This window comes from Lotus japonicus, chromosome 2 (genome assembly GCF_012489685.1).
Source record: "Lotus japonicus ecotype B-129 chromosome 2, LjGifu_v1.2".
In the NCBI taxonomy this organism is placed as follows: domain Eukaryota; kingdom Viridiplantae; phylum Streptophyta; class Magnoliopsida; order Fabales; family Fabaceae; genus Lotus; species Lotus japonicus.
In genome coordinates, this window is record NC_080042.1 from 74514897 (window position 1) to 74542675 (window position 27779).

At 35.7% G+C, this 27779-nt stretch overlaps 5 protein-coding genes across 9 annotated transcripts; all 5 read right to left on the bottom strand.

Moving 5' to 3' along the window:
- Nucleotides 1-465: 465 nt before the first annotated feature.
- Nucleotides 466-3457, bottom strand: LOC130739518 (receptor protein kinase-like protein ZAR1). The gene is made up of 2 exons (XM_057591840.1): nt 1816-3457; nt 466-1495 (listed from the first exon to the last, which is right to left on the bottom strand). The coding sequence occupies exons 1-2, from the start codon at nt 3284-3286 to the stop codon at nt 840-842; spliced, it is 2127 nt and encodes a 708-aa protein (XP_057447823.1). The 5' UTR covers nt 3287-3457; the 3' UTR covers nt 466-839.
- A 2313-nt stretch (nt 3458-5770) lies between these two features.
- On the bottom strand, nt 5771-10216 carry LOC130739516 (alpha,alpha-trehalose-phosphate synthase [UDP-forming] 5-like). Of its 5 annotated transcripts, none has more exons than XM_057591837.1 (5): nt 10068-10213; nt 9848-9930; nt 7448-9547; nt 6799-7072; nt 5771-6531 (listed from the first exon to the last, which is right to left on the bottom strand). In XM_057591837.1, the coding sequence occupies exons 3-5, from the start codon at nt 9427-9429 to the stop codon at nt 6232-6234; spliced, it is 2556 nt and encodes an 851-aa protein (XP_057447820.1). In that variant the 5' UTR covers nt 9430-9547; nt 9848-9930; nt 10068-10213; the 3' UTR covers nt 5771-6231. The 5 variants fall into 5 exon arrangements, with proteins under 5 accessions (XP_057447820.1, XP_057447822.1, XP_057447818.1 ...); XM_057591839.1 differs by having other exon boundaries at nt 9844-9930; XM_057591835.1 differs by lacking the exon at nt 9848-9930 and having other exon boundaries at nt 10068-10216.
- A 3464-nt stretch (nt 10217-13680) lies between these two features.
- On the bottom strand, nt 13681-15533 carry LOC130739520 (reticulon-like protein B14). The gene is made up of 5 exons (XM_057591842.1): nt 15351-15533; nt 14553-14733; nt 14237-14366; nt 14066-14135; nt 13681-13975 (listed from the first exon to the last, which is right to left on the bottom strand). Exons 1-5 carry the CDS (start codon nt 15403-15405, stop codon nt 13806-13808), a joined length of 606 nt encoding a protein of 201 aa, XP_057447825.1. The 5' UTR covers nt 15406-15533; the 3' UTR covers nt 13681-13805.
- Nucleotides 15534-15670: 137 nt separating this feature from the next.
- On the bottom strand, nt 15671-18234 carry LOC130739519 (uncharacterized). Its single transcript, XM_057591841.1, has 6 exons — nt 18087-18234; nt 17318-17552; nt 16660-16720; nt 16388-16465; nt 16161-16276; nt 15671-16027 (listed from the first exon to the last, which is right to left on the bottom strand). Exons 1-6 carry the CDS (start codon nt 18217-18219, stop codon nt 15916-15918), a joined length of 735 nt encoding a protein of 244 aa, XP_057447824.1. The 5' UTR covers nt 18220-18234; the 3' UTR covers nt 15671-15915.
- A 2235-nt stretch (nt 18235-20469) lies between these two features.
- Nucleotides 20470-27459, bottom strand: LOC130739521 (uncharacterized). The gene is made up of 6 exons (XM_057591843.1): nt 25542-27459; nt 24308-24519; nt 22455-22743; nt 22204-22289; nt 21904-21995; nt 20470-21194 (listed from the first exon to the last, which is right to left on the bottom strand). Exons 1-6 carry the CDS (start codon nt 25806-25808, stop codon nt 20962-20964), a joined length of 1179 nt encoding a protein of 392 aa, XP_057447826.1. The 5' UTR covers nt 25809-27459; the 3' UTR covers nt 20470-20961.
- Between the last annotated feature and the right edge of the window lie 320 nt (nt 27460-27779).

Below are 27779 nucleotides of genomic sequence, written 5' to 3' on the forward strand. Positions count from 1 at the left end.
ACATTTTCTATTCGTTAATTATCTTGCCTATTAAATCATAATAATTTGAAGAAAAACTGTTTGTCAAAAGCAATTTATAGTGTAGCAGCAATTTATATATCTGATCTAAAATCATGCCGACAGTGTACAACATATCACAATATTAATTTTCTAATGTTGAGCTTAGTTTGCAACGACAAAAAGGCCATTTTATTCTTCAATAGTATAACACTGTTCCTGATAAAGATTGAGAATGGAGGGTGAAATTACAGGGCTCATATTAGTGCTAAAAATCCAAACAGGTTGGTGACGTATAACCAATTAAGATGATGATCTGGAAAGCTTAAGAATAAAATGTCAAATCAGATAAATAACTGTGTGAAAAAATCATTCAAAAGGTCCCAAACTAAATAAATTGAACAGGACAAAGGGAGAAGGTGATATAAGGACACAACAGACTCTAGTCTCAATCACAGTGGCCTAATAAAACCCAGACAATGTTGTCTCAAGATTAAAATTGATAATAAAAGTAAAAAAATTAAGAAGATGAAGACATTCTTCAAAATATTATTTTAATACATAAATATCAGCAAACTAAAATGAAAAATAAAATAAAATTGAAGAGTCTTTCAACTTTCAAGTATGCAATGTAGCATACCAACACCAACACAATTTAGTTCTCTGTACTGGCAAATAACCATGAGGAGATTGGAGATTCCAATGAGTGATTCCTTTGCTTCAAACACATTTCTTCGTTTACTCTCTCAGTCCTTCAATGCAACAAGGATTCACAACAGTAACAAAGACTAAAAGCCTCACAAAATGAACTGAATTCACAATTCAAAGCTTCTTGAAGCTTCTCAATCAGAGGATATGGACAATCTATCTAAAGCATCAAGGACATGCCTCATCATGGGTCTCTTTTCAGGGCTGCTATGGACACAAGCAAGTGCAATCTTCAAAACTGCAATAATCTCCTCTTCCTTTTCTGCATCTTCAGCTAAAAAGGGATCTAGGACATCTGAGAGTGGCTCCTTCTCATCAATGCAGAACTGAATCCACTGAACAAGGTCCATTTCTGAGTTTCCCACTTGGACAATTGGCAATCTTCCTGTGATCATTTCAAGCAAAATTACACCATAAGAATAAACATCCCACTTCTGTGATGGCTTCACCATTTTCAGTGCTTCTGGAGCCTGATAACCGTTCCCCAAAATGTTAGCTGCTACTTCTGTGGATAAGCTCTTTTGTCTTTCTCGGGGTTTCTCCGCAGCAACTCGGCTGGATTGCAAGGTTGGAGTCCCTCCAGCAATATTCGCAAGGCGTCCAAGACCAAAATCAGAAATGTGGGGTTCCATGCTATGGCCTAGTAGTATGTTACTTGGTTTCAGGTCTCCATGAACATACTTTTTGGGACTAAACTCATGCAGGTAGACCAATCCTTTCGCGATTCCTTTTATGATTTTCATTCGATCGGACCAAGATAGTGGTGTAAATGCGACAAGTCCAGCCTTCCCTGAAGACAATAAATGGAACCAACAATGAATCAAAATGAACAAAGGGTCAGAGTCAGAACACCAAAAGAAGGGATCATAAATTCTCACAAGAAAAAATATGGATTTGGATCACGTAGTCCAGCATTTTGAGTCATCCGATCAAAGATTAAATGACTCACATTTCCAGTTACTATTTCAAGTTACTGATTACAACTTAAAATGTGAATTGTCTTATCAAGGTCAGATGAACTAAAAATACTTGACTGCGTGAATGCGGGATTTCCCTGAGTAGAGGTAAATCAAATAAATGAAATATAGGCTTGCCCTTAATGAAACTTACCATGAATTGCTGTAGCAAGGCTTCCATTGGAGATATAATCATAGATGAGAAGCTTCTCATCAACTGACCAGTAATAGGCCCTCAGAGTAACAACATTTGGATGCCTTAACTTCCCTATTGCTTCAACTTCTGTTTGGAACTCTTTAAACCTTTGAGCACCTCCCTCTCCCAATCTTCTCACAGCCAAGGTAAGCCCATCTTCAAGTACCACTTTGTAGACAATCCCTATTCCACTCTTTCCAAGAACAAAAGCTGAAGCCTTAAGAAGCTCATCCAAATCAAAGGCTACTTGAGCATCTAATGGAACAAGGTCATATTGCTCAGCATGATCAGATGGGGACTCAGATTCATCCTTTCTGAAGCATAAGCACTCCCTTCTCTCTTTCCCTCCTTTGTCAAAACCATTTTCATCTAGATCCTGATTAAAACCACAAACCCTTGAGTAGAAGTAAGAGAAAAGCAAACCTAAAAGGCAAATCCCAATTATATCTCCCACAACAATGCCAACCACAGCACCCTTACTCAGCCCTTTGCTTTTCTCACTTTTCCCATTGTCATTACTACCTTGAGGTGGGTTACTGTCAGGTAAAAAAGGAAGAGAGGAAGGTGATCCAGGAGTATCCAAGGCACATAAATTCTTCAAAGGGGGGCCACATAGACCAGAATTTCCAATAAAAGCTGTTGGTCCTCTATTCATTAATGCACCAGTTTGGGGTATTGGCCCACTCAAATTGTTGTAAGAAAGATCAATATAGACCTTCTCAGGAAGATTACCAAGGCTAGCTGGGATTAAACCACTAAAATGATTATGAGACAAATCAACATTCCCTTGCAAGCTTGATAGCTTCCCCATATCACTAGGAATAGAACCACTAAATTGATTGAAAGAAAGGTCTAGCTTTTCCAGCAAAGACAAACCCCCACCAAATCCATCAGGCAGAGGACCAGTAAAATTGTTATGACTAAGACCAACAGTTTTGAGCCTCTTGCATTGAGCTAGTGCAGAAGGTAAAGACCCATTAAAGGAATTTTGTGACAAATCAAGAGTTTGAAGGTACCTGAGCTTCCCAATCTCATTTGGAACAGACCCAGATAAGGAATTCCCATAAAGCACCAAACTCTGCAGTCCCTGAGCTTCAAAGAGTTCAGCAGGCAAGCTTCCGAATAGCTTGTTGTTCCTCAAGTTGACATGGCGGAGCTGGGAGAGAGATCCTAGAGCAGAGGGGAGAGAACCATATAGGCTCCTCTTTGGGATGGTAATGGCGACAACGGTTTGATCCATGCATGTGATTCCGTTCCATGAGCATGGAGTGTTGTCGGAAGAGTTCCAGTTACTCAGAGAGCCTTGTGGGTCTGTGATGATGGACTGCTTCAGTGTTAAAAGCACAGAGCCTTCATGGTTGATAGAGCTCACAGGTGCAACAAGAGAAGTGCAGAGAAGAAAAAGGAAGAAAACCAGAGGAGGATGCATCTCTCCAAGTTAGTGACCGTTGGAGCAGAGTGCAATGGAAAATGAAGGTGGCTCTAGTTAGAAAGGTAGAAAGAAGAAAGACAATGAGAGAGAGAGAGAGAGAGAGTGAGAGAGAGAGAAGAGAAGAGAGTGAAGGTTTAGTAAGAGAAGAAATGAAAAAGGTTGGGGAAGATACATTGGTATTAGACGAAAGCAAAGATAAAGGAAATGGTTGGGGACCCAGGAGGAGAGACTCACCATATTTTGGCTGCATTGTGTTTGTTTTTCTCGTCTACTCTTGAAAATTTCTTGCATAATTTTAGGTACTAGGTTAATAATTCAGATAATTAATTTAAAATAGTAAAGATTTTAATTATTCTTTGGCGGGTACACGGTCGGCCGCTATAAAATTAATTCCTCAAGACTCAGATATCATCTTAAGTGAATAAGTCTTTCTCAACGAATCATTCTTTATATTCATCGCCTAAGAATCAAATCTTATAAATGCTTAATGAGTTTAATTATGTACCACATATGTTAAACTTTATTGGTGTGGTTAAGATTTTTCTTTTTATAGAAAATAATAGTGGTGGAGTTTGAAACAATATTTTGAAGATATGTTACGAATATAGGTCATGATCCTCTCATTGTAATTTTCATTTGATTATTTAACCATTAATTTATTTTTCTTTTATTTTTTATTATTAAATAGAGACCTTATGTAATTTTTAATAATTGAGAAACTTGATATGGTAAAAAAAAATTAAAAATTGTCTAAACAACCTTTAAAAACTTGAGTTAAATTATCTTACTTCTAGATGGTACATCTAGGACTAGAGTATTTAACTCAAGTTTTTACTTTAGTCATTTAGACAAGTTTAAATTTTAAATGAAACGATCTATTTTCTAGATATATCATTAATGAATAACAAGAATAGAGTACTAAGCATTAGTGATTCAAATTATGAATTGAAGTCTTTTGGACTGATTTAATTAGAAGGAACATAAATTTGAACTACCGTTGATTGTTTAAACTAAACAAATGTATGCAACCGTTGCTGTTCATAGTGTACTTGTACATAGCAATTGCATTGTCTGATGCTCAGCGCATACCCTATAAGAAACCACATTAAACAGTCATGATCATTCTCTTTTGCTTCTGTACCGTTAGGGAGACATCACTATGATTATGCCCACTTCGTACTTCAAATTATTAATGTTATTTTTCGTGTGACAACTCCTATTCTATTCCCAAGTTGGTTTTCTACATACATTTCCTCCTGTACGTGATGCTTTTTATTTATTTTTAATATTATTGTAAAACTAAACAAAGAGCAAAGGATCCTGAATCTAACCACCTACAATTTGGCAAGAGAAAAGAAAAGTTGAGCAAATTCATATAAACAATAGGCCCCATCCGTCATCGTGATATGTATTGACGAACTTTCACATTCAACGTACCTTGAAAGTTTTTCATGCAAGTTCTAAGTGCATGTTTAGATTTCAATTATCATCCATTGTGAGGTATATTCAACAATAAAAAAAACATGATTTTTAACCCGGAGCATAAAAAAAACTCGAATGGTACTAGAGCAAATGTAAAAGGAGGTTTGATCCTTTTACATTCACTCTAAAAGTAACACACATGCGAAGATTATGTTTGGGTTGTTGCGAGTCCATTCTGACTAGATTAATACCATAATTAGTTTTTGATAGAAGCTACAAAATCTGGTTAATGGAGTTAACATGCTAGGGATTTTGTACCACCATGGTAGAAGCTCCATCTCTAATGGGCTTATGTTATTGAGCCACACACTCTCCTATTTTCATTAATATCAATTTGTTTAATTTTAGCTTATAATTTCAGTTTGTAGTTCCCTAACCTGTTAATTTTGGAATATTGCTAGAATGCTAGTGATAGGATGGTGCCATTTTTTTTATGGCTCTTCTTAATTTTGGGGTTGTATCCTAATTATAAATTGTTTTACTTTCTGTTTAATGAAACACCAAAAAAATTGAGCTGTTGCTATCCTTTTATTTTATTCTTAGGTTTTCTTAGCATTTCTAATTAGATCTAACTCTTTTAGCTTGATAGGAATTCAGCTTCCTATTATACAATCAATCCAAACACCCTATAAATAGCTATCTCAAGCACTAAATTTAAGCTTTTTACCAAGCAAGAGGGTGAAATTTTTTTACTAGAAAACTCCATCGAGATAATTCAAGTAACATAGTTCAAGTGCTAGCAAATACGTTTAAGAGACTATACTTGGGCCTACATGCACAGACTTGGACCTCTTTTTTGTTAATTATTGCTACAATTCTTGGTAGATTGGGCTTTAATTTAAACGCTTACAAAGGTTTGATGAGACACCACAAAGACTTTCAAGAACGGATTATTACAAACAAGGAAAATTTTAATTTACAACCAACAGTAGTTGCCTTTGAAATGTTGAGTTTTACTAAGAAGAATTCCTTTTATCAAATAGGTGGTAAAACCATAGATACTACACAAATGTTGAGTTTTATTCAATTCAGTAATTTAGAAGCTGCCACCCTATATCAAATAGGTGGTAAAACCAAAGAGAGCTTGCATTGTTTACTAACAGAATAACACAAGAAACAGAAGTGCTTGCAAATTTTACAAGAGCATCTGTACTCTAGTCCAGCATGGTCCTTATCACTATCGAATATGCACTTGATATAGTGCATTAACAATCTCATAATTCATTCCAAGCTAAGAATCACTTTATTTTACATTAAAATGGTCAGAGCAGATATTAGAGATTAGAACCAATAGCTCCACTACATGCTTTATCAACTTGCCAACACAAAACCTAGATACATTTGGTAGTTGGTAATGATGTTGGGATAACTTCTGCATATTAAGATGGTCAAGAAATCTGAAGAGCACACCCCAATATAGATTAGAGCCTCTGGAGAAAGTATGCTAGATACCAAAAAGCTTAAGGAGAAGACAGGGAAGAACTTCTAGCAGACTTTTCAGAAGCATTAGACAGGCCTTGCAGCATTCTCAGAATCTCACTTGGGTCTTCCAAGTAATACTTGGCCTTACTAGGTTTCTGCCCAACGGCACAAGGGAACACTTCGGCGACTGGAGAAAGTGAGGCTTTTGCACTTGTTATAACCTCAAACATGTCCTCATCAGATCTGTCGTCCCCAACGCATAAAACAAAATCCGGGAGTACTCCTTTTTGTTGCATCCTTAAGAGAAGATGTTCTGCTACAATGCCCTTGTTCACACCCTGTAAATCAAGTTGAGGATTTGAAGGAAGATAGTTAACAGTGGAGGATAGGCATCAATACATGAAAATTGGATACCATTTGTGTTAGTTAGAAAAAAATAGTAGTGAACATTAGGTCATCGAGGATCTTAGTAAAAAGGAGGACATTTCACATTTTGCCTGACCAAAGGTATTCATCAACCCGTAAAAGATCTGTGGAAGTGGAATCAATGTTGTTCTGCATGTTCCAATATAGATTAGAAGTAGAGAGATTGATTGATTACTTACCTGAGGTTTAACTTCCACAACGTTTGAACTACTTTTAACAGAAACAGGCTCATTAGAGAGAACACTTTCAAGATGATCTAAAAGCTCCTTAGCCTGGCATGAACCGAAGTCTCGGTCAGCGTACTCGTAATTCCAAACGAGAGCACTCTCTTTGGCCTCTATGTTAGAGCCATCGGTTGTTTCCATGTATAACTGCATTACTGGCTCAGCAATCTGTTTCCAGTCAAAATCTGGAACAGAAACACAAGTTTCCCATTCTGCATCTCGATTTGTCCTGGAAAACAGAAAGGATAGACTTAAATTTGAGCACACAAGCAGGCTCTTCAAAGAAATATATCTCCTTTTATTTTTCCTCAACAGTAGCCCTTCTATAATAACATGAAGATATGCATATTTCATCCTACCAAATGCAACACAAAAGATGAACACAAATAAATAAGAAAATTCTAAGGTTGGTCTTTTAATGCCATTCATTGATTCTTTTTCCATATGGGTTTCTTGTAATACTCAATGTAAATAAGATTAGTTCCAAGGGAATTAGATAATCCAAAAGCAATTCACTTCTGAAAAAACAGTGTCACCGTTTCTAGTCTAGACTCTCCCTCAATAGACAGACTGACACACATACATAGAAGGAAAAAGGACAAACCTCACAAAAAAACCATGCTCTGCACCAATTCCCAGAGTTTCACAAGAAGAAAACCATTCAGTAAGAATCATTCTCTCCTTTGCACTGACTATGTAAACAACATTCTTGGTGTCCCTGCACAAGCTGTTCAAGATGCTTACAGCTTCAGAATTTGGTGCTGTGCTGATTGATCCAGGTTGCATCATGGTACTATCATAATCCAATAGAATTGCTCTGTGCTTGGTCCTCTTATAAGCTGAAACAATATGATCAACTGATAACTTCCTGAAATTTGGGTCTACAGCGATTACTCGAAATCCTAAACCAAAACCAATACCCCAGCATCTCCTCCTGAGATGATCCTTACATGCCCTTTCCAGATCCTGCAAGAAGCTACGTGCCCAATATGCAACATCATGAGTGCTAACATACCTATAATGCTTCTCATGCCGCATCTTTTTTTCAGACTCTGGGACCATTAAGGCAGTATCCATAGCTTCAGAAACAGCATCAATATTCCATGGATTGACTCGAATTGCCCCACTTAGTGATGGGGTGCACCCAATGAACTCAGACACAACCAGCATACTCTTTTTTTCTGTAGATGTGTTAATCCCTAAAATCTCATCTAGCTTCTCATTTCCTTGTCTACATATGATATATTCATAGGGAATAAGGTTCATCCCATCTCTCACTGCTGTAACAAGACAACATTCTGCAATCACATAATAGGCAATTCGCTCATAAAATTGGAGTGGTGTATCAATCAAGATTACAGGTGTGTATCCAGACCTTCCAAATTTATCATTTATCCTTTTTGCTGTAGCATAAGTTTCACTTTGTACCTCCTGGACATCCTTCCCCCGGCCTCTTGCAGGGTTGGCAATTTGGACCAGAACAACTTCGCCCCTCTTATCAGGATGTTGTAAAAGCAATTGTTCCATAGCTAAAAGTTTTAAGCTGATTCCTTTGAAGATATCCATGTCATCAACCCCAAGAAGCACAGTTCGTCCTTTGAACTGATCATGTAATTCTGCAACCTTTCTTTCTGTCTCAGGAAGATTCATGACAGATTGAAGCTGTGCAATATGAATGCCAACAGGAAGAATCTTAATACTAACAGTTCTACCATAGTACTCAATACCAATGTAGCCACGCTTGGACTGGTAAGAAAGCCCAAGCATTCTACTGCAACAGGAGAGGAAGTGCCTGGCATAATCAAAAGTATGAAACCCAATAAGATCAGAGTTCAGAAGAGCTCTGAGAAGTTCATCCCTAACAGGAAGTGTTCGATATATCTCAGAGGAAGGAAATGGACTATGAAGGAAGAATCCAAGCCTCATCCTGTTAAACCTCTTTCTCAAAAATGTGGGGAGAACCATCAAATGGTAGTCATGAACCCACACAAAGTCATCATCGGGGCTAATGACTTCCATCACTTTGTCTGCGAATATCTTGTTCACGGAAACATAAGCTTGCCAAAGGGACCTATCAAATCGGCCACCGAGATCAGGTGATAACGGAAGCATGTAGTGAAATAAAGGCCACAGGTGTTGTTTGCAGAATCCATGATAAAATTTACTAAAAAGATCAGGAGGGAGGAACGTGGGCACACATTTGAAATTGTCAAGCAAGTACTGAGCAACATCATCTTGCTCCTTTGGCTCAATTTCTTCCCTGAGACAACCAATATAGATAACTTCCACATCCTCCCCAAGACCATCTTTCAACTGCAAAAGGAGCGAGTCCTCATCCCAGGCGAAGTCCCACGTGCCATTATCTTTCCTGTGAGCTCGTAAAGGAAGCTGATTACCCACAATGATCATCCTTTCTTGAGAGATGGAAGAGGGAGCATCAGAACCAGCACTGTTGGTATCATCATCTAGCTCACACAGAACACCAGCAACAGTGGCCACCCGAGGAAACCTTTTCCTTTCCCGACCAAAAGATGGGGAGCCACATGAAGTAAGATCCAACAAGTTAGAATACGACCTCGAAACCATTATGGTGACAACCAAAGGACCTTGGTGGACCAGATGTATAAACAAGGCTTATACTGATACTTCAAAGTTCACAATCAACTCCTCCAAACCACCAGAGCAAGGTTGAAACTTCAGAAATCTGAAACCATAAAAATCCATAAAAAGTAATAAAAAAAAAAGAGGCTTTTTGTCTCAAGATTTCAAAAGATTCAACATTTAGCCCTATGAGAAAAGGGGATAAATCTCAAATTAAACCCCTTTCAGCTAAGTTTGACAGAGAACTTAAAGAACATTCAATAAAATAGATTTTGAAGCCTAACACACCATCTACAACAAAAGCACCCTATAAGATCAATTTGGGAAAATCCTAGATTGAACAATCAATACCCTTAAGCTAAATCTAACAAAACATCATATACAACAAACAAACCTTACCTACCAGAAAAATCACATATATAGAATCACTGAGAGTTGAAGCAACTTTAAGATAGCAATCAGAGTGTGAGTGAAACCTTAAATCAGCTGAAACAGCAAGATATATCCAAATGCACGATTACCCATTTGCCATTGATGAACATAGAAAGCTCAGAAAAGGTAAGTGAGCTAAAAACAGCACACACAATGAAGGAATGAAGAAAAGGAGTGAAAGAAACGCCTACCGTTGAAGGAGTGAAGAAAGGTTAGGCGAGGTGGCACATGAGACCAAAGATTCTGGTTCCTTTTTGTGTCATCAGTTGTCTCACGCGAACCTTATTGAGCAATGGTGTCAAACGTGAGTATTGAGTAACGTGTTTGATTATTTGGCTACAAAAACAAACAATGAAATGTGACATTTGCCTATTTATTTTCTACTTTTCTAGAACCAAATTTCTCATGTAATTTCAGAATTTCTTACATCATGTTTAGTTTTCATGGTTGCATATTTTTAGAATTAAGCATGTCATGTTTATATTGACAATATAAATAATTTTATACAAATATCCAATCATATTTTTTATCTTGTTCTTTTAGTCTATTTTTAATTTTAATTTCATTGTAGTATGGTAAGAAAATGAAATTTAATTTGATTTACGTGTAAATTTTAGTGTCTTAAATTATAAAACATAACAAAATAAAACTATATATAATCAAATTATGCAATCTTACTCCAATGAGTGGTTGATTCAAGTGATATATGTCTGATTCTCCTTAAACAAGATGTCGAATTTAAATTTTGTGGATGAAAAAAATTTCGCTAATAAATAATAACACCACCATAACATCAATGTTCTCGGCTCGAAAAGAAAATGAACCACATATTTTTATTCTTATTTATATAGTCCGGCTACCATACAATTTGTTTAAAGTACTATTACAAGGTTAGGTTTTAATTCATTCACATTTTATTTTCTACAATTTCATTTTCACTATTATTCTCTTCTTATCTTTTACTCTTATTTATATTTTACTCTTATTTATATCACATCTCTTAATATATTTTTTTCTTCTACATTTTAAGGTGTGAGTGTGTTTTGAGTGTAAATAAAAATTTTATTGATTCAATTACACCCAACTTAACTAAGCTAAGGACCAATTTGGGTGTAAACGGATATTTCACTGAATCTTAATCAACAGTCCCACACACTTCCTCTCTCACTCACTCACTATCAGAGTGATGTGTGAAGCATAAGTCCAAGTGTCCAACATCCTTAATCATGGTTAGGTTTCCTTAATGGAAGATTAACCCCGTCAAACTCAAATCCTTTGTGCCTTGTACCACCACAAGACGCAACCACAGCGCGTGTCACCAACCTCTTCTCTAGCATGAGGATTCAGGAATTTGACTATTTTAAAGGAAAAATGTGACTAAATATAATTATGGTATAATTTTATTTTTGGTACTCTAATTTAGACCTCTTGATTTAAATTCCTCCCACAAACTCGTGGTGGGTTGAGTTAGATTATGATTTTAGCGGATCATAAAAAAATGAGTAGTTCGGCTTAACAAACTTTTCTTCTAAGTTATGTTGAACCGACTTGATTGAGATATGCCGACTCACTTTGATATGCTCAGACTCCGACATGATAAATTATGAAAATGTTTGAATTTCCATTTATTTTAGTGTGACAAAATCTTATTTTTCAATTTATTTTAAATTTAATGTTTTAAATTCTAACTATTATATTAATACATTAAGGACCTAAAATCACGTTTGTGTTTGGCTAATTCCAAACCAAACATACGATATATATAATTATTATTTATAACTTATAATGATGCTTGGTGATCTAGAAAGAACAAGGAATATTCTATTTTGGCAAAGTTGCGTGGATAGATTGTGGACCAAAAGAATTATTAATGGTACAGAAAGAAAGCGATCGATGATCTACCAGCCCACAACTGCTAATTGGAATTAATAATTGCTTTAGCTTGCAAAACCAATAATATGAATGTGATGTGTTTCGCTTTTATTTGCTTTAATCATCTGTAATTAGTTGTTCTATACTTTACGTAATTATGAGAGGAAGACAATAGATTATCTGTAATGGAAAAAGAAAACAAAAGGGTTCCCTTACTTTCATTTCTTTTTCTTTATTGTCTTAATTATACTTCAATTCCATGTTGTTGGTTGGATCACAGCGTGGTTAATGATTCATGAGAAACAAATAAAGGAACAAATTAAGTTGAAAGATACATCTCCATTCTTAATTTGTCTCACTAGTTATAGGACATAGCGTGAGAGTAGTATGCATGTGTGTTTTAAGAAAAATCCTTCACACAAACAGGATATATACTTGTCTCTTTTTTTATTGTACAGCAGAAATGGACACCTGTCTCTGTTTTTTTTTGTAACTAACAGAAAAAATCCCCAATAGTTTTTCTTCCACATTTTTATTGAAAACTAACAATAATTTTTTTCCTTCCCAAATATGCAAAACATAATCAATTCTAATGTGTTAAAATAAATTATAGCCAATTGAAATGATATTTGGGTTGAAGTACCCCTTGTACTTCTCTTAATATATATTTCTCATTGCCTATCAAAAAAAAAATTGGATATACCAGTTAAACAATATCAATTCTACATAATCAATTATAGTACTTACCATAACTAATAGTTATTGCGTTGAACATAATAAATTCTTAAATTTTATAATTAAATTCCATCACATTACCTACAAAACCTACTTTTTCTAAAAAGTATCTACAAATCAGATTATTTTAGTTCATGTTAGTCTACACAATTTTAATAATATCAAATATACCTTTCATAAGTTATGTTTAGAATCAATTCTGCTAACATTGATACAAAGAGCACTTCAATCGATATTGTCACCAAGTCACGTTTTCGTATTTTCATTGTTGGTCATTTGGAGCTTGCAGGTGGCTGTGGCCTCCTTTTTTTCCCCTCACTTTTTTTCTTTCAATCCTTTGTTTTTTTATTAGTTGCTTTTCTGAAACTTTTTTGGTACATTGTTTTGTCAATTCTAACCATATGCTTTGTGCAAGTTACTACATGCCAAAAACTCCTGCACGTGATAATTCTGGTGTTAAGTGTCGTTAACTACAGCATAGTGCTCAGGTATAGGTCTTTACTAGTTCAACATCTAGTCACGGGATGGTAAACAACTGAAATTCCTTTAGCTACAAGTCTAAATATATTCATCATAGCTAAGCACCATTAAGGCATTAATAATTACATTAAGCCTCCAACTTTTTAATTTTATGACCAATTAATGCATGTGAATCATTAACCTTGGTCAATGGCTGCTGCACCATTCATCAAACATCTTTTGGACCAGTCTTTTTTGCCTTTAATTATGGTTCAGCAATTAAATTAACTGTTAATTAAATACTCACATGCCTCAAATTGAACCACACAAATGTTGCATGTAGCTAGAGAATCTTGGTTCTCATGTCTCAACATCCAACAAGATTCAACACAGTTGATAGATAATTAATTAAGTTCCTTAAACATTTGATCAATGATTTGCCCCCTTAGTGGTGTATATGGAAATGAATTTGTTGAAAAAAACTCATTCACTGACTTAATATGATCTCAAAACCTTGAAAAGAGACTAGTCTCATGACAAAAATTCTCAACAACACTTGATGAATAATATAATATAATCTAACTATGTTAGGATATTGCTGATGACTCTGAATTTTACTTGTAGTTTGTGATGTTTATAAATACACCTTTTTAGTTTTAAGATAAACTTCAATTAAAAGAATCACAAATGAAATATAATTAAAATATTTTAAACAATATGAATCTTCACTTCTTCAGCTACTCCAATGGTCCCATTTTATTGAAACATGTTATGGCAAGCTCTAGATGACATGCAATTTAGAATTGTGTAAGAATTATTTACATTTACATACTTAGCATGAAATATACAATTTTTGCTGAACTTCATCTGAATCTCTTTTCTTTAACTGGTCCCTTAGGAATCTTATTGAGAAATTTAGAATCCAATGTCTTGAACAATCTCTTCACGTCTTGGTTTCCTTTGCTTGCTATATAATCCACCTCAGATTCATAACGCTCGTACATAATAGGCAGGGTCACCATGCAGAGAAACACTAGAAAAAAATATAAAGCAGGATCAACAATTAATTGGGCTAAAATGATAAGCATGTCACATGATAAATTGAATGTGTCTGTGATCTTACTGAAATATAAAAGATTCAAAGTGCTGACATAAGCCCCAATTGCTGACATGATCCAGAGACTGGTGATTGTCTGAAATTGAACCACTTGATGTCAATTAACAAATTAATTAAGAATGGATATGATATAGAGGAGATCATATGAGAGTAATTGAAATTGGTTTCTATCAGTACCACAACGAATAGTGTCATATCTTTCCCGGTTGAAATATCATAAAATTTCTTCAACAACCAGCTGAGTTTTTCACAGAAGAATCTTAAGGTAGATTCTGGGATTTCAAGATCATGGATACTGGGAGTGTTCCTGTGAATGCAATGCCACATATTAATGTGTTCCACAAATATCAATGACTGCATTAACTAATTAATCAAAAACTCCCAATTTACTCCTTCAGTGCTCCAAATATTTGAGATATTTAGATTGATTATTAAATGATAAAATGGGTTTAGCCATTAGTTAATTAGTACTTTAAGCTTAAAATTATATTACCATATGATGAGTCCTGCTGCTTGATACCAAACAAAGAGAATGAGCATAATGGCTATAAGGATGTGACAGAGTAGAGTAATAAAATGGTATTCCACCACTTCAAAGAGAAACCAAATGATGGAGAACCCAGCTAGGACCGCAGCTGATAACTTTTTGTCCTCCCATAGCATTATTTCAGCAACTACAAAAAGATCAAACCATGTATAATAAAAAGAACAACTTTTAGAAAGAAAAAGTTATTTTTCTTTTAATTTGATCTTCATGATTATGGGGTGTTGTGGATAGGAATGCATCAAATGCAAAATAAACGCTTAGAAGGTTGTATTATGATACTTTTTGAAGGCGAGTTCTTTAGATTAGGGAAATTTATAAGTAAAAGATTTCAAAAAGGGGATACATTTTCACAAATTTATTTGTTATGTATATGTATTTGTATTATTGACCTATGACTTTTTAATCAGTGATTTAAGTTTTTTACTTTTTCATTTAAAGTTTATTTTAGAGAGACTAAACTCATAATTCTAACACTATATGGCCCCAAATTAGTGTTTGTGCAACTTTTCTCCATTTATTAAATAAATGAGGAGTCCATATTTAAGTTTTGTGGAAATTTTAAATAAATTTTTTGGGGCATAAGAAATAAAGAAAAAAAATCATCTTTAATATGCCACCTAGAATTAGATACACAAAAAAAATCTTGCGAATTTTTATTGTTTATTACTTTATTAAATACCAAGAATCGTTGTAGGAAGAAAAAGAGAGATGCGCAATGTAAGATTTGAGCCTGGAAATTCATACCCTTTCCACCGCCAAAAATAGCATGCAGTCTGTGGCGGTCAAATAAAATTGGCATGGCTATCAATTTGAAGACTATGACTGCAAGTAAAGTCTGAAACTACGTAATATTAGATGATTTTCCTGAACTAATTTGCTAGCATTGATTGTGAAGCCTATAAATGAACCAAGGATATTGTGGTTCTAAACTTTGTAACCAAGACACAAATTAACTCATTGTATGGAAAAGAAAGGTATGGCTTTGGCCTACCCTTCAAGTTTTTCTACCACGAGCCCACGCAATATTCAAACCTTGTTCTTGTTATTTATCTACTCCTATTGGATAAAATGTTAATTGTTTTTCACTTCATTATAGTGTCCTTTAATAGTTAAGATTATCAACCCTTCATATACAAAGGGGTGAAGAAGAAATAGAATTGCCATGCAGCAGAATGAGACTGAAGACAACAGCCACACCAAAATGTTACAAGGAAAATGCCAGCATCGATAGGATAATTTCAAACAACGTTAATAATTCTAACTGATCAAAGCATTTAGGAGAGATATACGGCTTAAAAAGGGTAGAAATTCAGCGATTCCTCTTTTCTTTTGCCCGCTTCCGGGAACTCCCACCTTTAATCTTCCAATTTTCATTCCCAGCTGGTTTGTTTTGTTCTTCGATTTCTCGAACCTTCCGCTTCCTAGAAAAAAGTTGATAAACAACGAGTAAGTAGCCTGAAGACCATAGGAAAGTGCAGGAACAAGTTTATATTTTCATTTAGAGAGGCATTGTCTATTCAACCAGACAATTATATACTTCACTGCCTATCTTACCTATAGGCTTCAAGGTTTGGATCAGAAAGCAGCTCCTCTGCAAACGATGCTTTCCTCTCCGCCTTTGTTAGTCTTCCAGAGAAGAAGTCCAGTGGAGAATCTACAACTGTTCCCATCTGATGATATTCCAATGATCCAAAAATTAAAGCTACCCCTATTGGATGGAGCAAGTAACATTGAAGCATATGCTTGCCAATGATCTACATAGTATACAATAATGAACTTGCCTGGAAATACTTGGGAAGTGTCTTTGATTTTGAATCACCCTTCTTGTAGTGACGCTTGGGATCAATGGCACCCCTCAACTGTTTCAGGATAAGAGCGGTGTACCAAAACAAGATTAGATAGCATGACACAAATTGACGGGATAGATTCAAGTTTGTGTATGTATGAGCCCTCAAATGTACATATCCATTGCATGAAAGTTTAACTTGCCAATGTATACAATTCAGAAAGAAAAAGTGTATAAAAAGGTAGAGATTTTAATACTAAAAAGCACCTTCAATAACTTGAGATCTTTCTGCAACTCAGGGGTGATGGTTTGAGCCGGCATGTTGAACCTGACAAAGATTTCAAAATAATTAGATAAATATTTAGTCCCTTTCATAGTTTCGAACCAAGAGCAAAAGAAAAACCATAGGAAAAAATAACTGAAATACTGAATACAATTGACAGAAAGATATTGCTTCTGTAAATGAAATGAAGATAGGTGCATTTGACCTGGATCAAATGATATCGATCTTGGATAGTGAGTCGTATACAACAGCTATCCTAAGCAATTTGAGAGGCTCAGTCTCTCCCAATTGCCAACCAATTTCCCAGCATACCAAAGCCTCCCTACCACTTCCTTGCTTATACTCTCTGACATTAAACAGATCCACACACACTCCCCACTAGACAGTTAGTTTGGCCCTTCTTTCTTCTAATTCTGATAAGGTGCATCGCACCTCATAATCTGACCTGGTTCATTACTCCTCTTATCCTCCTTTTAAATACTTTGGTGATTTCACAACCCACATATTTTTTTAAAGAAAATGTTACTACCACTACACCCAGCTAACCTGTGCAAAATTAATAGATAAACAACCAAAGAAATAAAAATTCCAACCCTGCTTGTGTTCAGAAAATGAGAATTGAGAGAAAAATCTAATGCATACCAATTTTTCCCAGCAGTATCTTTGACTTGCTTTCTCAGTAACTTGTTCAATTTTCTGGGATCATTTGGAGGAACAAAAAGGCCATCAACCAGCTCTGAATTGGGTTTCCAAACAGTGCTGCTTGATGCCTCGGTTCGAGTTTTGATTTGGGATCCATCTGTGGCTTTTAATGAAGATGAAATCGGCAACTGTGGTTGCCATGTCAACCCAATCACCGGCTTCTTCTCTGGCATTCCTGAATCAAAGTGAATTGCACAATCAGATTCCAAAAATTGGATATAATCATACATATGTGAATGACAATATAAATCAGTTACGCTACGAAAATCAACTTAATTCTCACCGAACAGAGATATAGTTAAAACATTGGATTAATTTAAACAATATGCCAAAAAACCTGATTGAACAAGAGAATAAGCTACACAAATCAAATGAGTAACAAAGGAAGAAGCTAAACTCACTAAAGATTTTTAATGAAGCACAGTACGAACCTACCTATGGTACTGTAGGTAAGTTTTCCCCACCCTAAAACCCATAACAAATACAACTCAGCTTCCATCTTTGTTTATGGATATACAAGAGAACAGTCAATTAACAATAACATAGCAAACGGTTAAGCAAGCAAATCCAAACTGGAAGAGTTGTTGTTGGCTGAGACATTTAATCAAACAGCTTATGGTCAACAATCAAGACACACACAGACAGACAGAATCAAATTCAAAACAACAAACCAATAGTTGAGAACAAGATGAAAAGAAGGAGAGTTTACCTCCGCTTGTGTTGTTTTTGTGCGTGAACGTGTGTGTTGCCGCCGGTCTGTGAGATGTGAAACAGAGCGAGAGAGAGAAGGAGGGGTCTTGCTCGGTAAACAAACGGGCTATACTATAAGCCCATAACCACATATTTATGAAGGAAAAAAATAATCATAATTAATAACCATATCACAAATGCCCAGTAAAAAAAAATAAAAACTATATTACAACCACACACAATTTATATGGATTGAATTTATTAAAAAAATTGTTAAAAAAATAGTACACACTTCAAATTCTTGGTAAGATGATTTTTCATACTTGAGACACGGTGGTAGTTGCTCTCTACGATAACTCGGTGAAATAACTTAATGAGTGTCAGTCACAGTGGTTAAAAGTGGTTATTTAAATTCTTGAGGTCGAAAATTCAATACTTAGAAGACACACTCTGCATATTTGACGTTTACCACACTCAATAGATGATACATATGGTTAAACAAAACAAAAATTAGACCCCTCTAAAAAATCTTTTGCAATAGATGCCTGAATTTTTTTAGTTGTAGTAAATCTAATTGCATACATGTCATCAATTTTCATAAGTCAACAGTCCACGTGGTGAGTTTAGTTAGCTCACGATTGACTACGTGAACTTTTCGCATCAGCTTTATTCCCCCTCTAAAATATTTAAATCACTTCCAGACTCCCAACTTCTTCCTTCTTCATTTTCCTCAAAAAGTAATTAATTACACTTTTGGTCCCTTTAACTTTTATGATGATTGTTTTAGTTCGCCAATAATTTTTTGAGCAGATTCAGTCCATCAACTTTTTAATCGTTGTAAATCAAGCCCCTTTGTCATTACTATTGTACTTAAAACCCTCAAATTCTCATTTTCCAGAAGAAAAAAAATCACAAGTTGAATTAATTTCATCATTGTATACGTTATTTTCATCAAAACTCACTTATCAAACTATTAAAGTCTCTATTTCCCATCTCTTAAAACCCTAAACTCATATCATACATAATATAATCCTTCAAATTTTAACAAATTTTCATTATTATTTTTACCTTTAACTTTTAAATTGTATCATATATAAAATTCTTCATAAACCCTAAAATATTAGGAACACATGAAGATTTAATGATTTTATGCTTATGAAATTGAGAGATGGGTCAATTTGCTTAATTTTAAAAGTATAGGGACTTAATTAGCAAAAACAATTAGGGTCCAAAATCACTCATAGTCTAAACCGAGGGACCAAAAACATCAATTTAGATTGGAAAAAATACATGCTAGTTTAATTTGAAAACACATTGATAGTTTAATTTCAAAACACAATGATCGTATAAGAGGAGATATTGGTACGATACAATCAAAAGCAAGATAACATAAAATCGGTTATGGTTCAGACATGTACAAAGAAGACATTTAGGCGCATCGGTTAGAAAAGTTGATGACATAGTTTAACCATGTGAAAATGGGTAGAGGGAGGTCAAAAAAGAAGTTTGAGGAATTTTTTTTATGCTTCGGAAATTTTGAAAATACTATTAAAAACAGTCTCATGATTAATAATATTCCACAAGTGTTGGTCTTTAATTGAGCCGAATAATTCATATAGCCGACTTCACTTAGTAGGATAAGAATTTTGTTACTCATGCAACTATTTTAGTCTCTAAACGATTTGATCAGTCATTTAAGTCCCTAAACCATGGAAACAAGTAAAAATACATGTTAAGTATCATATGCAGGTCTTATGTGGAGAAAAAAAATCGGTTTTTCCATTCTCTCCTCCGTCCTCACCCCTTCATCCTTCACATCCCCCTCTTTCACCCCTCCACTCACACCTTCTTATTAGCCACCGCAAATAAGGGTTGTTATAGACGATCATCAAGTCATCTAATTGTAACTCACGCATTTGATTATTGCAGCCTACAATAGGGGAACCAATGACATCCCACATTCCCACATGTACGCAATATTAACCTCACTCACTATATTGATTCATCCCCTAACTGGAGGGTTAGAGTACATTTTGCAGGTATCACTACCACTAGGATTTGCTTCTCTTTGTTCGTAACTATAAAAGATATTGTAAAGAAAAAAATACAATGAGAATGATATGAGTAAACCATTTTTCAAAGTTTCTATTCATTCAAATATTATAACATTAAAATTACAAGAGCTTACTCTTGCTTGCTATATGACTTAAAAAGTAAGAATTGTGAAAAAAGAATTACGGGAAAAGATTATCAAAGGGCACTGTGATTCACGTTTTACTCTTAAATTGAGTGAATAAATGAAAATCATACTTTTGAACATACCTACTTGTGACTGGGAATTTTTATATTAAATGCAAATTTTATTCCTTCTCGTTTTTAAAATATGTGTTAAACAATTTCTTTGGTATCAAAATTTCAGGGGGAAACAAGGCAAAGTTCTGCATGTAATGCAGCTAAACTGAACTGTTAATATTCAACTATTCAAGTACATACTTGGAGCAATTCAAACAGGAATACTCCTAACACTACTGCTAGCAAATTAAAGCTAGGTGTAATTAGTGATCATCAGGACAGAAAAAAATACAGCCTGTTTTCTACAACACAACCTTATCAACATAGTTAGACAAAGACAAGAAACAACTAGTGCTTCAAACTGATACTGGCTAACAAAACCACCTCATAACAGGTAACAGCCCACAAGGAAGTTTCTCTCATAATCTATACAACCACCATGAACACATTCTTTTTCTTTTTCCCAATTTTCTTCTGTGAGTAACTCTGATTTCATTTAGCTATAACACTTGAAAAAATAGGACGAGCTGCCATTTGAAAATAACTAGGCCAACTTCAAAATGGCTGAAGAAAAAACAGTCACAGTCACAGTCACCTTAATATTATCTACGGCTGAAAAAAAGGAAGTCCGGGTGATTGACCTGAAGCAATCTTAACCAACTGTCAGCAGCCTGAACAAGAGAGATAGCTAGTTGGCGCTCGTATCCGCCATTAGGAGTCCACAGAGATCCTTTGAATTTGTAGGAAGCAAGACCAAAAACAGGTAAGGACATTTTAGGGACGCCATCCATCTCACTAGGATATGACACTACAGGAGCCTGCACTCTTTGTAAACCTGAAAAGTGTAAAGCTTCATTATAGCCAACTCATGAAAAACAAAAAGGATAACTAGTTATCGGTAGAGACATGCATCTCAATAGTTAAGATCAAGAAATCATCATGCACCAAGAGCTAGCTATGCATGCTTAAATGAGAACATTGCACAAGATAAAAAGTAAGTTTTGGTGGTACAAGTCAAGGGCACTTGAAGATCCCAACTAATCTAAATGACATATTAAGATTTATAATCGTGGATTGTTTTAGGAATAAATGAATAAAAAAATTAACTAGCTACTAAACATAATCTGGAACAAGAAATTCGCTAAGTAGATACTGATGCACAGGGTAATCACTCATTCATCTCAAGAACCAATCAGAAGAAGATAGATCACCAATTATCAGGTGCCAAGGTGTTACCAATTTACCATATTTTCATAAATTTTAACAAAGGAAGGTTGAAGAATCCAAATATGGAATATGGATATTGAGTATACACAAATCCATAGAGAGGGGTGGAGATATTCGAAAATGATTTTCAGATATAGAGCAAGTTTATCAATACCACATCACCAACTAGTTATTCGATTACTGCCAACAACCTAACAGTGCAACACAACAATCTTTAGCTCAAAGTAATGATACACTTATTTTTCTTTTTCAAACTTTATTATAAATTAAATACTAGTATAGTGCTAATGAAGTAAAAAAAAAAAAACCCATCCTACCTCCCATAGGGGTATAAAGAGAGTGGTACGTCAAAAAGCAAGCATCAAGGTCTTTCAATGTAGGGCCAGTGGGTATCCTGTAAATTGGATACCTACAAGTAAAATATATAAAAGGTCAGTCCATTGTATAACTACAACAACCAAAGCCATTTCTTACTAGGCAAGATCGGCAACACGGATTTAATAATAGTCATATCATGAATTATGTCTACTAACAGACCATATAAATCCAAACCCCAGTCCCTTATATACCTAATTCCTAAAAGCTGAAAACCAGGGAAGAAAAGTAAAGAACGGTACCATGCTATGGATATCCAACTACATGGTAGTATATCACAACTTCTAAGTGTAGCCAGTTCTGGAAAACGTAATGCAAGGTCCAATATCTGTTGCCACACAATAAAGCAAATATAATAAAAAATCCAAACAAGAAAGAATAACGATAATAAATTACCAAAATTATGTCTAATAAAATGAAGGTATCAAGGTAATAGTGAGAGAGAGAGAGAGAGAGAGAGAGAGAGAGAGAGAGAGAGAGAGAGAGAGCATACTTTATCAGCCAAAGGTTCGCGGCTGTACGGAGGGTCTTGTTCAAGATATTCAAAAAGTAAGTAACCTTGAGAATTGACAGATTCACCATCATCACTAGAAAAGCCATCTTGAGGAACAGGACAATGATCTCTCAAAGATAATCTTCCCATCCAATGAGGGACCTCATCTGACAGATGCACAGGATTCCTATGCTCCCTCAAGCATTTAAATCCTCTTTCAGGTTCACAATCACTGCTACCATCACTACTGGAGTCCCTGAAATCACTATCACTGTCCTCGCCTTGTTGCCTATCAAAGACAATACAATTGTTATACACAAATCTGAGAACAATGCAGAGCTGAAACATGAGTAGTAATATAAAAATAAAGAAAACCTGCAACATACTAAATTCCAAGGAATAAGAAAGAAAAGGAATAAACATAAATCTAGCAACATACTGAAAATTTGAAATCCATTAAAAACTTGCTATCCAATTTAAACTCCCTATTAATTGCCTAGTTTTTAGATCAGGGTTGTCAGTAGCACGCAATAACGGCACTATGCCACTACCACAGCCGGTGGCCGAAACCGGTAGTCCAGTCGCGGAGCGGTTTAGTGTTGCAGCTGGAAAAGCGGACGAAATCGCGACCTTAGTGGCGCTACAATGAAGAGAAGCGAAAACCCCAGAATTGCCCTAGATTTAAATGTTAGGTCACAAATTTTCAGGGTATTTCAGGGTTTTTACTTCAAAATACTAATGAAAAACTGCTTTTGTCTTCACGGGTCTCATTTACGCATTAAAAAATTGGACTTCTAAACCACCCTCCAGCGAAAAACCACTGTCGACCAGCCACCGCGTGACCTCCAGCGATCTCTCCACTCTCCAGCAACCCCAACATTCTCGATTTAAGAAATTTCCTCAGACAGCAGCTGCAGGCTTCTATTTTGTTCTTTTTTCTCCTTTGTTGATTGTTTGCGATTTATCTTGTCCCTCTTCTGGTTCTTATTTGTTTTCCTATCCGTGGTTGTGTTTTGTCTGTGTTCGCTCTTTGTATTATTAATTATGAATAAGATGAGTTTTGAGAACTTATAATCATATTTTAGCACAGATATATCTATATGGTAGAAATTACATAGCATATATAAAACGTTAGCGGCCATCATGATTTGCGCTATGGCACTATAGGGTGTTTTGGTTTGGGATTGACAACATTGGTAGTAAATACCTTAAACCTCAAAGAAAAAAATTTTAGCAATATTTTTTAAAATAATATAAAAAGCAAAAAGTAGTCTTAACAGCAAGGAAAAAGTAAAAACCCAATAAAGTATGATCTGAAAGAGGAATTGAGATAGAAGGCAGCCAGAAGCCCACGAAAAAGAAGTAATGACTATTTTCAAGAATACAACATACTCATTCTCGCATAAATTTAGCATTTGGCATAAACAACAGCAATAAATTATGGTTAAAAATTGACATCTAACATTTACAGTGCAAGAAAAAAACAGTGTCAAGCTGGCCGGTGAAATAAAATTTGAAGAAATTAGCTTTACGACAAAGTGTTCTTATGACAGCCTCAGTAAGCATATTAAAATATCATACAAAAGTGCTGGCAAAATTTGCCAAAACAAATTCACAGTTCTTGTTTTGAAAAACTACATTTCAGCATATTACATTACGCATTTTAAGTACCAAAACAAATCAATACCATAATATTTTTTCCACACACACGAGAGAACAAGAAGAAAAATGCTTCAACACACACACAATGAAAAGCACGAATACATCCAACCAAGCAATATTGCCACCTAAGTTGATCCCCAAGACATGGAAAATTAATCATAAAAAAATAGGGTCCTGATAAAGCAGTATACCTTGACAGTAAAGATGGCTTTGGAGTTGTGGCATAAATTTGAATTCCAGAAAGAAAGGGGACATAATATTGAACAACACTATCATTGCCATTCAGCACAAGTGGCACTCCAGCACCATATGCACTCCACTCTCTGAAAGATTCCCATAGATCCCCAAGAACAAAGTATGGCTGAAACTCCACATCACACATCCGAAACCCTCTCATGGTCCTCTGCAATATCCAATTCACAGTCAAAATCAAAGGATAACACCCCCAGTTCCCAGGGAACAAAATATGAAACATCTCCAAGATGTTTTACATATTTAGTTTTAAAACCTAAAAATAACTGTTTTAAACATAAGTTTTTCTAAACAATTCTTATCAAACAGGTCCGTCTCTTCTTCTGTTTTTAAAAACTAAAAACCGGCAATCAAACATACAGCTGCCAATCATTGGCCTTTCCTTTTCTTAGGATAGCAACAACGCAAAAGTGATATAGCAAACAAGAAAGGAATAAAATGAAAAATGATAATGCAAACTTCCCAACATCACTTATTAAATTTAATAGACATTTAAAAAATCTGCCAATTCAGAAACAAACAATTAACCGTTCCGGATTTAGCTCCCTCGGCCGCGCTAAACCCAGCCGACGAGCGTGACCTTCTAAGTTCTAACTCGCCCGGCCATGTACATCACGCGGCAACACCCCAGTATGAAAGGATACTAAACAAAACCCATCATTAGGGCCCGACTGGGAGAAAGCTTTCAAAGCCCCTGATAAGGATACAGTCATACAACTATGAGAAACCCCAGTCACTCACTATATAAACACATGTAATCCCTCATGTAACACACACTCAATACAATAATATACTTGATAAGAGAAGTCTTATATCGACTGACCGAGTCTCTTTGTTACTTACATGAACCGAAACAAACAATTAACCTTCCCTTCCCCCTTCCATCCAAACTCACTTTAACCACATTGTTCTCACCTAAAAATCACAAGTCTAACCAACAAAAGGTACCTTAAAAAAATGCACAAACATAAGTGAAATCGCAACAGTTCCAGTTTGAGATTCATTTCTTTTCAAATTCAATAACAACTGCTTTTTTCTCATTCCATTTACTGTTTTCAGAGTCTGTTCAGTTTCAAGTTTTCAACTTACAACAACTATCTATAATCTATCTCCAGTTACTGTTATAACTAATAATTAAACAAAAAAAGTAAAGGAAAACTGAAAAAACTAAACCTTTGATAAATACTGAGCATGCACGGAGGGCGTGATTGCCTGCAAGAACCGCTCAAGATTGCTCAGCCGCTTCGCCTCCGGTTCACAGGACAACACGGCTGCCGGTTTTTGCTTCTCATCAGACCCAGCCCGGTTCTCATACTCCCTGCTTCCCGATTCCTCACCGGCCAACCGCCTCGCCGTGACGTCGCTGTGAGCCCTCCGCAGCCTATCGTTCTCCACACTGTGCATGGACCGGTGCACCTGAACCGAACCAGAACCCAACATTCCTATAACGAAACGCCAATTTCATAAACCCTGAACGTGGTGAACGATTTTTGATATGAAGCTTCAAATTTGATTGGAGGAATAAGGAATTTCGCGGAATCGCCGAGGGAGAAAGGGAGAAGAAAGTATGGGGAAGGGTAATAAGGTAATTTGACGAATGAGGAGTTGAACACAGAGAGAGAGAGAAAGAGAGAGTTGGGGGAAATGCGAAGGGGATGAAGCAGAATCAATGGAGGAAATGGAAAGGAATAGATGAGCGAAGCAGGTTCTGAATGGATGTATGTGCAAACCATTTAATTTGATGAGGAAAACCATTTCTCTATGCATAAAATAAAATTATGGCTTAAATGGTCCATTGGCCCCTGTAATCGTAAAGGGAATCAGTTCTGATTCTTGTAAAATTTTCGCATTAAATTGGGTCCTTGAAAAACTTTTTTTAATTCAATTAAGGTTAAAGTGTGTTTGGGTCTGATGTGGCTTGATTTTAATCCCACTCAGCTTTTCCACGTGGCTTTTTCATTTTTTTTTAAATCTGAGTAATGCCATTGAGTAAAAAATTAAAAAAATTAAAAAATTTTAAATCCTTCATCATCAACATCTTCATCTTCCACTTTCATCCTCTTCATTATCATCATCAGCCACCATCAAAACAACAAAACCCAGAAAAGTTGTGTACAACTATTCTTAAGATGAAAACAAATCCAAAGCCATGCTTTCACATCTAGAAAAAGAAGAAGAAGAACCCATCTAAAAAATTTAATCTTTGCTTGGAATCCTGGAACTGGACAACCTTCCTGAATCTCACCTCAAACCCAGCTTCTTCACGTCTCCAAACCTTGTTGCTTTGTCAATTTTAGAAGCAAGAGCTCCTCCAATTATTTACAGAACCAACAACATGACTACACCACTCAATCAAGTAAAGAGAAAACTTCAATTTCAGAGACTGATGAATCAAACACATACACAACCCCAAAAAAAAAAAAACAGATCTTGGACACAGATCTCAAATGACCAATGATAAATAAGAAAAACAAGCCCTCCCATTCAAATTAATAAACCCTTTTATGGGAAAAACTAAGAAGAAGCTATTAATTCAAGGAAAATTGGAACCTCATTAACAGAAAGAAGAAAAATTGAGAAATGAGAGTCGCTGAAACGATGAAGAACATGAAGGAATCACGAACGCTCCTTTCTCTTGTGCAAAACATGAAGAAATGCACCTTTTTCCACTTCCCTGAACTCCTCTAACCTCCAAACCCTCTTCCTTTCCACAAGCACTCTTCTGCACCTCAGATACTCCACTCAAAAGGACAACACATCCACCATCACTACCCCCTTTACCACGCCGGAACAGAACCCGCCGCCGACACCACCGGCTACGTTCTCAGCCACTTCACTTCCTTGGGTCTCCAAACCCGCCGCCGACACCACTAGCTACGTTCGTCGTCAACCACCAATCGCACCACCACTCAAAACCTAGTGAATCAAGCTATCCTAGATCCTCGCACCCCAGATCCCAGATCCACCACCGCGCACCCTACAGTGGCCTCCATCACCGGCCGGTTGTGCAGCCCTAGATCCTTCTCTTCTTGCCTTCTCTTCTTCTTCTTATTCTCAGAAGATAGATTAGATTAGGGTTTTTTTTCAAACTTAGATTAGGGTTAAAAATAAGGAATAAAATAATCGTTAAGTAGATGAGTTGGAATAAAATATAATGAATCACTATTGAAAAAAATGAAAAAGCCACGTGGAAAAGCTGAGTGGGATTAAAATCAAGCCACATCAGACCCAAACACACTTTAACCTTAATTGAATTAAAAAAAGTTTTTCAGGGACCCAATTTGATGCGAAAATTTTACAAGGATCAGAATTGATTCCCTTTACAATTACAGGGGCCAATTGACCCTTTAAGCCTAAAATTATATTTCACTTAAAAATTAAAGACATGTAATTAGATGTTTGTGTTTTTTG

Excerpts from the sequence above, each read along its gene's own strand:
- LOC130739518 (XM_057591840.1), bottom strand. The coding sequence starts at position 3,286 with ATGCATCCTCCTCTGGTTTTCTTCCTTTTTCTTCTCTGCACTTCTCTT. Across the intron at positions 1,496-1,815 it reads CCTTGCTACAGCAATTCATG|GGAAGGCTGGACTTGTCGCA; the intron begins GTAAGTTTCATT and ends TATTGTCTTCAG.
- LOC130739516 (XM_057591835.1), bottom strand. The coding sequence starts at position 9,429 with ATGGTTTCGAGGTCGTATTCTAACTTGTTGGATCTTACTTCATGTGGC. Across the intron at positions 7,073-7,447 it reads GAGCATGGTTTTTTTGTGAG|GACAAATCGAGATGCAGAAT; the intron begins GTTTGTCCTTTT and ends TCTGTTTTCCAG. Across the intron at positions 6,532-6,798 it reads TTGTGGAAGTTAAACCTCAG|GGTGTGAACAAGGGCATTGT; the intron begins GTAAGTAATCAA and ends CTTGATTTACAG.
- LOC130739520 (XM_057591842.1), bottom strand. The coding sequence starts at position 15,405 with ATGCCAATTTTATTTGACCGCCACAGACTGCATGCTATTTTTGGCGGT. Across the intron at positions 14,367-14,552 it reads GCAGCAGGACTCATCATATG|GAACACTCCCAGTATCCATG; the intron begins GTAATATAATTT and ends TTGCATTCACAG. Across the intron at positions 14,136-14,236 it reads ATATGACACTATTCGTTGTG|ACAATCACCAGTCTCTGGAT; the intron begins GTACTGATAGAA and ends GTTCAATTTCAG.
- LOC130739519 (XM_057591841.1), bottom strand. The coding sequence starts at position 18,219 with ATGTGGTTATGGGCTTATAGTATAGCCCGTTTGTTTACCGAGCAAGAC. Across the intron at positions 16,277-16,387 it reads CACTTCCCAAGTATTTCCAG|ATGGGAACAGTTGTAGATTC; the intron begins GCAAGTTCATTA and ends GAATATCATCAG. Across the intron at positions 16,028-16,160 it reads CCAAACCTTGAAGCCTATAG|GAAGCGGAAGGTTCGAGAAA; the intron begins GTAAGATAGGCA and ends ACTTTTTTCTAG.
- LOC130739521 (XM_057591843.1), bottom strand. The coding sequence starts at position 25,808 with ATGTTGGGTTCTGGTTCGGTTCAGGTGCACCGGTCCATGCACAGTGTG. Across the intron at positions 24,520-25,541 it reads ATGCTCAGTATTTATCAAAG|AGGACCATGAGAGGGTTTCG; the intron begins GTTTAGTTTTTT and ends TGGATATTGCAG. Across the intron at positions 22,744-24,307 it reads AAGCCATCTTTACTGTCAAG|GCAACAAGGCGAGGACAGTG; the intron begins GTATACTGCTTT and ends TGTCTTTGATAG.